The 11303-nt window shown below is 36.4% G+C and overlaps 2 protein-coding genes across 4 annotated transcripts in view; one reads left to right on the top strand and one right to left on the bottom strand.

Moving 5' to 3' along the window:
- Window positions 1–864: 864 nt before the first annotated feature.
- Window positions 865–3337, bottom strand: Jrkl (JRK like). The gene is made up of 2 exons (XM_047516889.1): window positions 3239–3337; window positions 865–2840 (listed from the first exon to the last, which is right to left on the bottom strand). The coding sequence occupies exon 2, from the start codon at window positions 2693–2695 to the stop codon at window positions 1121–1123; it is 1575 nt and encodes a 524-aa protein (XP_047372845.1). The 5' UTR covers window positions 2696–2840; window positions 3239–3337; the 3' UTR covers window positions 865–1120.
- A 49-nt stretch (window positions 3338–3386) lies between these two features.
- The window catches only part of Ccdc82 (coiled-coil domain containing 82), a 33342-nt gene continuing 25425 nt past the window's right edge, over window positions 3387–11303 (top strand). Inside the window, exons 1-4 of one of the 3 annotated variants that reach the window (XM_047516887.1) lie at window positions 3448–3474; window positions 5619–5702; window positions 8203–8963; window positions 9445–9634. In XM_047516887.1, coding sequence (XP_047372843.1) covers window positions 8217–8963; window positions 9445–9634 — 937 coding nt within the window. In that variant the 5' untranslated portion in view covers window positions 3448–3474; window positions 5619–5702; window positions 8203–8216. Of the gene's footprint in view, window positions 3475–3506; window positions 5703–8202; window positions 8964–9444; window positions 9635–11303 lie in introns of those variants that run through there. The other 2 variants (XM_047516888.1, XM_047516886.1) reach the window with 2 other exon arrangements.

The raw sequence follows: 11303 nt of genomic DNA, 5'->3' as shown, positions 1-11303 counted from the left end.
ATATAACAAAATTTTCCAAGTTATAGACAATTTTCGAAGTGTTCACTCAGTAAAAACAAACTTAACTTTCAAATCCCCAAGATGCTGTACCCCAAATATGAGAGTCATATCATTACATGTAACATTACAAAACCTGTACTATAATGAGATGAATAAATAATAAACCTATACTGTTTCCCAATTCATAAAATGACTAAATTAAAAGCAACCTATTATTCTTAGTATAAATAACCTAAAGTCCCCAAACACTTACTACAAATAAATTGATCAGAATACCTCTTTTATATATCAGCTTTCCATGTTTCTCCTTAACTTAGCAATTACCTACCATATTTTATTTGATTTCTGGAATAATCTCACCATCTTGCCACTCACACAAATATAAGACAACAGAAACACGAGTTCTTATTTTTATGATTCATAAATCATTATTTCCTCATTACTGAACTTCATCTTTAAATTACTATAGGTCATTCTAAAATCTAACAATATAGATCCTTTTCATCCTTTAGACTATACAGAAACACAAAACCATTTAAGATGGTTAGCACAAGAAAAGAGTGCTGTGGCATCCCTGAAAATTCAAGCAAGACTTTAGAAAAGTGCTCAATCTGTTCACTGCTATCTCCATTATTAAAAATTAGAGGAAACGCCACTGTTACAGAAAGAACTGTGGACTTACAAAAGTGAATACATGTATGCACATAATTTATACACAATCAGCTTGAGATAATCTGAAAAAATAAAGGGACAAGAGACAACAGGTAACAAAAAAAAAATTCTCAAACCAATGTAGGTATTTTTTCTTCTTCTTCTTCTTCGCAGTACTAGGGCTTAAACCCAGGGGCACTCTACCACCAAACTATATCCCCAGTCCTTTTTATTTTGAAACAGGGTCTCATTAAATTGCTGAGGCTGGCCTCAAATTTGCAATCCTCCTGCCTCAGTGTCCCAAGAAGTTAGGACTATAGTTGTGTGCCACCATACCTGGACAGATGCTTTTGTATCAGTATTTCACATGACTAGGCCTGAGAATTCAGAACACAAAGATTAAACCATGTTACAAAAAGGGTATGCTCACAAATACAATTATCAGAACAATGATACAAATGAAATGTCATTATTGGCTTGAATTTGTCATCTTCTGTTTATTTCTGATGGTGGCTCGAAGTTTACGTATTACCAGTCTATCAGGTAGAATCATATCACCTTGCTGTTCTAGATAATCCAATAAATTTTCAGTCCATTGGAGGGCAGCTGCATGATTTACATGTTTCTCTGGAATTAGTTCTATGTCTTCCTCCTCGTTTTCACTGGATTCATCTGTCTGGCCTTGTGCTCTTCTGATGATTTCACTGTCAGTTAATACTTCATAGCCTGGTTCAGTACTGTCTACTTCAAGCCATTTTTCAACATTCTCAGTAGTCACATTTTCCAATCCTTTGGTATGCTGTAAAATGGTGGCCACAGTGCCCACAGAAATATCTTCTTCATCAAAATCCAAGCCTTCTTTCTCTTCTATATTAGGAAGAATCAGTTTCCAAGCTCTGCTAATGGATACTGGTTTTACTAAGTTCCACGCCATTGATATTTCATAAAGTGCATCAAGTAGAGTTAGCTTCTTCCAGAATGACTTCAGGTCATTTCCTTCTTCCAAGTTGTTCTGGAGAAGACCAGCACGATAGTTTCTCTTCATTGTTGCTATAACTCCCTGATCCAAGGGCTGAATCAATGAAGCCACGTTAGGTGGTAGATATTTAGCAAATATTTGGCCATCATCTGATCTTAAGACATTTTCATTTGGATGTGTTGGTGAATTATCCAACAGAAGCACAGCCTTTTCTTGCAAGCCTTTAGATCTTAAGTACTCTCGAACCTGTGGCACAAATATCTTATCAAACCATTGTCGGAAAATGGAAAGATCCATCCATGCACCTTTTTGGCTGAAATAAGAGACTGGCAGGTTTAAGGTGTCAGTTGATTTGAAAGAGCGAGGCTTCTTTGCTTTGCCCACAACACAGAGTTTAAGTTTGTGTAAACCTGTTGCATTGGCACAACACATGATAGTGACTCTTTCTTCAACTGACTTGTGCCCAGGGATGGTGCATTTACCTTTGATTACTGAAGTCCTGGAAGGTAGACACTTCCAAAAGAGTCCAGTTTCATCAGCATTGTAGATCTGTTCAGGGTGCAAATTCTCTTGCTCAATAAAATCTCGAAAATTGTTACAAAAATCTTCCACAGCAGTCTCATCTCCATTTAATCTTTCATTTCTAATGTTAATCTCTCTAATGCTGTGCCGCTGCTTAAAACGAGTTAACCAACCAGCAGAGGGGTTAAAATCACCATCCATTCCCAAAGCATAAAAGAAGAACTCAGCCCTTTTTGCACAAATTGGTCCAGATATGGGATTCCCTCTAGCTCTTTGCTGGTTGAACCATTCTAGCATTGCTCTGTCCAGTTCCTCATACATGGACGGCTTCATAGATTTCCTCTTGGCCAGAAGACTTGTGGAATCAGAACTGCTCGCATAAGTTATAATCTTTTCCTTGTTTTTTCTTATATCCCGAACTGTTGTTTCACCAATTCCATAAATCACTGCCAATTGTTTGGAAGAACCTCCGTCTTCAAGTTTCTTTATTATATCAAGCTTATCTTTAATAGTCAACACCACACGCTTCCGTTTCCCTGACATGGTGAGACTCTAGAACTCACCCCACACACTGTAGTAGTCCACAAAATTCTTCCTTCTCTTGACTCACTTTAACAGTCTTACACTCTCGACCTTTTAACCTTCAGAGCAACTTGGTAGCCCTGACTCCCTCCCGGGTTGGGCTTAGCTGGCAAAGAGATGGCAGAGGAAGGTGAAATAAGTTTGAGGAAGCAGGCCTTTTAACTTAGATGGGCAGTAGAGGCCCCAAGTCACCGAGAATAATTTGGATTACACACGTGTGTTATCAAGCCAGCGGCAGCAAACAAGACTATAACCCCATCGTGGCCACAACTCTTTCACACCCAGGTCCCGGGTAAAGGTCCTTCACTAATCCCTGCCACACCCCAAAGTTACGGCAGAGAGCGGAAGAGCGAGGGAGCGAGAAACTGGCCACCTTCCCCAAGGGAACGGTTTGATTCCTTCCCCAGCTGCTGGGCCCACCCACCGCAAAGCCCCACTGCCCACGCCGGGCTTGACTGGTGCTGTCCTCCCGGCCCCTCTCAGCCCGCCGGGCCCCTGGCCCACCTCAGTTGCAACCAGAACCCCCGCACTCAGCTCCCTGACTGCCGCGCGGCGGCCGCTCCTCCCCCGGCACACGCTCCCGGAAGACAACCCCTCCCGCCGCTCTGCTCCGCCTCTTGCTCCGCCCAAAGGCGGGACTTCCCCTGGTCCCCGGAAGGGGGTAGGCGCCGCTTGTGTAGCGGGTGCCCGGGGCGGAGGCGGAGGCGGAGGCGGAGGCAGAGGCGGAGGCGCTTTGAAAGGTGAGAGCGCGAGGGCGGCGCGGGGCTGGCTCCCGGCGGGCACTGGCCCTGGCTCCCGCAGCTAATGGTTTATTGGAAGGGCGGGGATGGCCGCGCCTCCTGGCCGGCCAAGAGTAAAATTCCCGCGGGCTCTGTCGGGTGGACCGAACGGCGCCCTCAGTCCTTTGCTCCACCAGCGTTCCTCCTCAGCTGAGCTGCAGTGGGCGCTGTGCCAGTTATTTCCGCCAAGAGGAAGTGCTGGGTCCGTAATTCGGGTACTAGCTTTCCCAGACCCTTATTTTTTTTCTGGGTGCAGAGTCTTTCCGTGGTCTGGGGGGTTTTTGTCGTCCGGCTTACGTCATCGAGAATCTCTGAGGGTCCAGTTTCTTAGCTACACTGTCACTCCCTCCTGGAGGTGGAGTGACGCGCGCGAGTGAGCGGGCAGGCTGCATTGGGTGCCTGCGTCCCGCCAAAGAGCCAGGTTTGTAATCGTGAAAATAACACTGGTGTTAACTCCCGAGAGGATCTTTTCCTCCGTCTGCCATCCATCCGTGCTGGATTTAGCAAGCTACCGACAGTGTTGCAGATTTTAATGAGTGATGTAGTTATCCTGGATGCCAAGCTGGCAAAATCCACTCTGCGAAATTGTGTTGTACTGGACTGTGATTCTAAGGGGGGGGAATTAGCTTTCCTCTTCTTATGTGTTTCTTATTTTCTCATTTCGTATTTCTGTCGTGTTGTGCTGTCGTCTTTTCCAGCCAATGGAAGGACTATTGATAAATTCATTCACAGCCCTGTGATAACAACTTAATCCATCATACACTGTAGCCATCAAATCTTGTATTATGCTGACTTTTTTTGGTGCCCCTAGTAATTTCATCAGATTGTGAGCTCCTTGGGAGCAGAACTTGTTTTTTTCGCCTACTGATGCCACTGCTATAGCATGTGCTGGCATTTTTGGTAGATACTCAATAATTGTTTCTTTGGTTTATTGTTTCCTCTCAACTGCCATCGAAAAGAAAACATCATGGAGAGGTTATGTTTTACAAATAAGAATGAATTCATTCTGGTGGAATTTCAAATAAATGGCCTGGGGTTTCATACATCTAAAGTCTTAATGTAAGCTACCGCCTACATTGTTCTTACAGCAAGTAGGTGATTTCTATACCAAATCTTGTCTTTTCCTAAACTCTAGAAGAAAGATATTTCTTCTGATGAGAAATGGTATCATCACAGTACCTTCTTTTAGTTGTAGAGTTCCTATGAAAAACAATACACAAGCGATATGGATAATTACCTTTATATTCTCTGACGGTCAGCATAGCTATGTACATGCCTCTTACATAATAATAATTATGAAGCACAAAGATGTGATAGTATTTATCTTCTCATTCACTTATTTAATGCTTTGTTTGGAGTCTCTGTTTTTCTCTTTGCTTAAAGGTAAGGTACCATTACAGAAGCTTGATAAACTTCTCATTTCAAGAAATTGAGCCTGTACAGAAATTACAGCCATTTGCATAGATTCTTCTTTGAGTGAATTCTAAAGACTAAGATGTGCTTCCCTTCATCCTGGCTTTTCCTTCTCATTTTTCTTCCCAGGTTCACTCACCTTTTCCCTTTCTCATCATTCTTCTCTCCCCAGCTAATATAGTAAAGACACCCACAGTATCAAAAGGAGCAAACCATGATCAAATTCTCCTTTTCAATAACATTTTTTTTATCTTATTGAAATAAGTGCTGGTAATTTGGCAGTTGGCCAAATGAAACTATTATTTTATTTAAATGTGCCTCAAGCAAATTCTGCAATTTTCCAAAATAAATATTTTTCTCATCAGAGACTGCCTTTCTTTGAAATTTTTACTTTTAGACTCACTGGGGATTCCCTTAAATTTTGTGGCAAGTGTCATCAATAAGATGATAGAGGGAAGTTTGCAAATTTTCAGCTCTTTTGTACATTCTCTTCTTACCTAGTAGATAAATAATTTCCAGAAGTTTCTGTCCTAATTCATGTGCACTAAAATTCAGTTAGATAATGAAAAAGCATGTATGTAAACTCGAAACCATTCTGATATTTATTATCTGAAACTAAAATGTAGCAAGAATGAGAGATAAAGTAATAAGGCTTAATTTTTTTACTACCTGTATAAATATGATATTGGCAGCAGTCATTGTGTAGCACTGGACGGGGAATCAGGAGACCTGGTTTCTAATCCCTGCTTTGTCACTAACAAGCTGTGTGATATTCGGTAAGTCATTTAAACTCTTATGTTCTTGACTTTGATATTTATAAATGAAGAGAGAATCTTCTTTGTAGGATCATTTTCAGGATTTAAAAATAAAGATGAAAACACCCTGAAAATTTATAAATACAAGGGAGTTTCCTTTTTACCTTAATGAGGTATAGACATACGTCTTTATAATAGTGTGATGTTCTTTATCTTTTCTATAATTGTCAGAGGAAAAACCTATTATATGATAAATAACTATTTTGACCATGTTATAGTTTGTAAGATAGTCATCTTGTGTACATGAAACTGCTAATAAAAATCATCTTTCACTTTAATATTTCTTACTGTCCATATTTGCTTTAGTGTAACTATTGAACCCATGTTTGTCATTTGTGATCATAAATGTTTTTTTCATTATTTCTTCCAGTTAAGAAATAAGCCTTATTACATGTAGCACATATGCATAATTGGCTTATGCAAATTTAACTATCTGTGCTTAAAAATACTTCTTTGTACTCAATAGCTTCAAAATACAAACTGCCTAGTTTACCTAGTGTTTAACCAAAGAAACAGTATTCTGTTCAAAACTAAAGGAGAAACCAGGTAGACATTGTAAAGCAATGTGATATACACAAAACAATACTTTGAAGAGCAAAATAGGAATTTTTAGAAAGGGCAATTTTGACCACAAAAAGTTTTCATCATTGTTGATTTTAACATAAGCCTTCTTTTAAGATTCAACCTAAATTAATTTTAAATAACAGAATATTTTGGTTTTCAACTAGGATTTGTTAAATTGCTGATTATATCTTGTTGCAAGGTTATACTTCAGCCTACACTATAATTTCTGGTGTATAACACCATAAAGATAATTTCTGGTATATAATCTTACAACCCCTGTTGTTCTGATTTTATAAGAGGTGTTTTCATTGTAGGCAGACACATTACCTTATAAATAAACTAGAATTTATACAATCAAATGTGTGGTATTCTTTTCCTTCTCCCAAGTAATCATCTTAGGAAGCTATTAACTTGGTCTATGAATACTGCCATTGTTCAAACTTTTGACTTTTTTGTTGTGGAATTGTCTTAAGAGTACACCACACATTTTAAAAATCTTTAATAATAGTTATCTTTATCTTATGAAGATTTCATTTCTGGAAACTATTAACAACCCTTTGTAACTGAGACAAGTGAATAAAGTGGGTGTTGAAGCCACTCTTTAGAATAAACTTTTTTAGTATGATTAGTTTCATATTTTTAAATTTTTATTTTTGTTTTTTTGATAACTGTGGTTTATAGAAAAACTCTGTATTTTTTGCCATCATGGAAATATTAGAATAATCAACCTCACAAGGTGATTTCTTTGAAAGGGATAGCACTCAGTTGAATATATAAGTTCTAATCCATTTATTATGAGGTCAGTCTCATTACATTGTTATCATACTTCTGTTGCTTAGCAACCACAGAAGTACATATGGGTTACTGATTTTCTAGTTATCTTACCTATCACTAATTGATCCTTTAATATATGCTTATGATAATTTTAATGGAATTCACCCTTTTCAAAATCAAATACTGACAGCTTTGGGGTTGTTTTTACCCCCAGTATCATGATCTGCTTCACCATGAAACTCTTTTGTTTATTCCACTTGACTTTATTATTGGATTGTTAGTAAGTTTTCTGTTGGATTAAACTGTCTTTAACTTTGAGTGGTTTAAGACCATTACCATTTTACTAAGGTGTGTAGAAGCTACAATTTTAGCTGAGAGGCTCTCTCAATGTTGCTTGTCTTTTTTTTTGCCAATTACTACTTTATAAATTTCTTCACATAAATTGATCCTTTATAATTCATGTCATTTCTCTGTTCAGAATCCTCTGCGTTCAGGATGAATAATCCTGGTAATTACATTTCACTTTTCTCTCCTTTTTCTAAACTGAACAGACTAAAATTTTTTAATACCCTTTTCACACTCACTTACTGAATATATCATGTTCTTTTTTAAAGCTAAAGTTTTGATCTTACCATTTTACCTGCCTGAAATTCCTTTTCAATCATTCTTTCTTTTCAAACATAACCAATCCTTGAGCATTTGATCACATACATTTGTTCAAGATAATCTTCAGTGAAGCACCTGCCCTCTTATTGCATCTTTACACAACCATCATAGTTATTTTTATTACTCATTTGGTAACTGAGTGAATATCTGGAATTGTTCTTAATTATATGTTTGTATTAGTTTTACACATAGATAATAATTTTCTGAAGGATACCAGGACCGTGACTTTTCTATGTATCCCATTCAACACAACATACAGCATAATTCAGAAGAGCTGTTAATACAGTTATTTCATAATTGTCAATAAATTATTTGTTGAATGACTTTTCTCCCATCTTCACTCAGATATTTCATGTGATTTTTGCCTTTGTGGACCATTTAATAAAACTAAATAAATATAATTTCATTGTTGTAATCTGGTTATTGTTGTTATATGCCTAATAACTTTATTTTGTAGAAGCTTAAGTGAAAATGGTACATGTTAGAAGACATGAAACAAGGAAAAATTCTAAAACTCAAGTGCCTGAGCAAAAATCTCGAGTTGATTGGCGGCGGACTAAAAGAAGTAGTATCTCACAATTATTTGATAGTGATGAAGAGTTTGATAGTGATGAGGAACTTGATAGTGATGAAGAGCTTAATAGTGATGAAGAGCTTGATAGTGATGAAAGTGTTGATAATGATGAAGAGCTTGATAGTAACAAGGGGCTGGATATTAATAACACACCAGAAAACGAAAGAGCACTTAAGTTAATCAAAACTGAAAGTGAAGGAAGCAGCAGTAAGGATCTCATTAACTCTGGCAACAGTTCAACATACAAAGAAGACGTGAACAAAACCTATCATAGGAGTACTGTCTTATCAGATCATGAAAATCTCCTGAGTCGGGAGGAGGAGGATCTCAAGAAACATACTGGACAAATCATAGAGGAGGATTTAGAAGAAGAACACATCAAGCGAGGGAAAAGGAAAAGGATATCCTCTGTGATGTATGACAGTGATGACAGTGATGACAGTGATGACAGTGATGTCCTAGTTAGAAAAGTAGGTGTTAAACGTCCACGAAGAGTGGTTGAAGATGAATGTTCTTCAGTGGAAATGGAGCTAAAAAACCCTGAGAAATCATTGGCTGCTCGAAAGCGAGAACAACTCCAGAAGCTGAAAGAACTCTCAAAACAAAGATCTCGCCAGAGACGCAATAGTGGTAGAGATTTTGAGGTGTGTTTTATTTTGTTGATTTTGTTATTGCTTTGAATTTTTCTTGATTTAAATTTTATGAAAATCAAAGTACTGAATCTGTTCTATTTCTCAGTAAGTCTAGAATTTATTTTTTAATGGAGTATCCTTGATCATCTTTGATTGTACTCATATCTAATATATTGTTTAATCATGAGCCCCAGTACTTCACTCTTTTTTAAAATTGAAAGACTATTTGTTGTTTCATTTGGTCTTTCCTGTACTTAACTGCTTATGTTCTTAATGTCCATTTTAAACATTTTATATCACTTCAGCAAGGTATTAAGCAAGGCATAGTCTTCCTGAGAGTTCAGCATTTAACATGCCAAATTTATTTTTAACCTTAAAATATGAACTTAATTCTGTGGGTCATTTTTGCTGTCATATTTAATCTTTTAATTTCATATCCATCTAGCCATTTTAAAGCCACAATTTACTGAATCATTTATTTTAATTTAATTAGGACTCTGAAAAGGAATCCTGCCCAAGCAGTGATGAAGAGGAGGAGGAGGATTATGAATATGAAGATGGAGATAATTATATTATTGATGACTTTGTAGTACAAGATGAGGAGGGTGATGAAGAGAGTAAAAGTCAACAAGGAGAAAAACTGACTACCTCACAACTGAAATTAGTAAAACAGAATTCTCTTTGTAAGTTAAATATCAAGGTAGTTTTATGACTTCTTCTAATCATTATACTGTATCAAGCATCAAATCATCCTTTTAATATCATGTTATAAACCACTGATTAGGAACTATGGTTTCATTTTTTTAGATATCTTAAATTTGTCAGTCTAATATTTTATTCCTGTAGTCTTAGGAACTCTTCACTCTTAAAAATTATTGACTTCTGCCAGGTGGGGTGGTGTATACCTGTAGTCTCAGCAACTCAGGAGGCAGAAGGATTGCAAGTTTGAAGCCATTCTCAGCAACTAGTGAGACCCTGGGCAAGTTTGCAAGCACCTGTCTGAAAATAAAAAAAATGAAAAAAACTGAGGATGTATTTCAGTGATAAAGCACTCTTGGGTAACCCCCCCTCAAAAAAATAACCCCAACAATCCTTTTTTCTAGTGGGCTAACTCAATTTTTACCATTAGATACAAAATTGAGAATTTTAAAATGTATTTAATTCATTTAAAATAACATTACTAAACTTATTACACTAATAGAAATAACATTTATGAGGAATAATTATTTTCAAAATTAGAAGAATGGCAGTTGTATATTCTTGCAAATACTTTTTTATGTCTAACTTGATAGAAGGCAGCTGGATTCTTAGATCTAATTTGAATTCAGTCTGTTGTTATATGTTGTTTTGGTTGAAGTATATTAAGTTTTACTTCACACACATAGCTGGAAAAGGGAAGAGCATTTTAATAGTATTTTTAAAATAATTATGGCTATCCTGACACAGCTAGAAAAAGGGAAGAGTATTTTAATAAGTATTTTCAAAGTAATTGTGAATATTTTCATTTGATACTATACCAAAATTCAACAAGTGATTCTTAGAAGTTGGTTTTAATGTGGAATCTGAAATTATATAAATGAACTTTTATATTCATATTTATAATCAATTGGTCTATCTTGCAGTTTGAATGAATCTTTTACCCAAGCATAATTTTGTAATATATATTAGTCATTTAGAAGATACTGCTTCACTGGGTACTGCAGATCCTTCAGATGCTGGCAATTTTATTATACAATTTTTAAAAATTCACATTCATTCATATCACTATTAATCTCATCAGAATAGTGCTATAGTATTATAAAGCTGTCAAGTTCAAAATAGCACAGCAAGTTTTTTAGAGATAAAAAGTCTGATTTCTAAATAAAAACTTGATTTTTATCATTGACAACAAACTGTGTGAGTTGTTCCTGAAGTGACAAGCTCATTGTTTTTTTGTTTGAGAAAATATCTCTGAATAATCATACTTTGTCAAGCATTCTTTCTGGGAAAAATGGTGCTTCAAGATAAGTTATGCTTTTCCCCATCTCAAAAGTTGTACGTTTTTTTTTTTCCTTGAAACAACCATTATAGTTTGGAATATGGTATGAGTGCTTTATGTGTACTCCTCATTTTATTCAATAGAGTCCTAAAAAGATACACGCTTAATTATGAGGTATGCCATTGTTCTGGATTATATATCTAGAAGGTTAGAAGGTGATAATACATTTGCTGAGAAATACTTGAGCATATCATCTCCTGCTAATTAAAGGAAGTAAAAGTTCAACATGTAGGAACTACAGCTTCCTTCTCTATCCAACACATCTGATTTTTTATTTAATTACTTCCTTCTTTACTTGCTTTTATTTTAATGGT

This window comes from Sciurus carolinensis, chromosome 11 (genome assembly GCF_902686445.1).
Source record: "Sciurus carolinensis chromosome 11, mSciCar1.2, whole genome shotgun sequence".
Taxonomy (NCBI): Eukaryota; Metazoa; Chordata; class Mammalia; order Rodentia; family Sciuridae; genus Sciurus; species Sciurus carolinensis.
The sequence above is the reverse complement of the archived record's forward strand: the minus strand, read 5'-3'. Positions and strand labels throughout refer to the sequence as shown.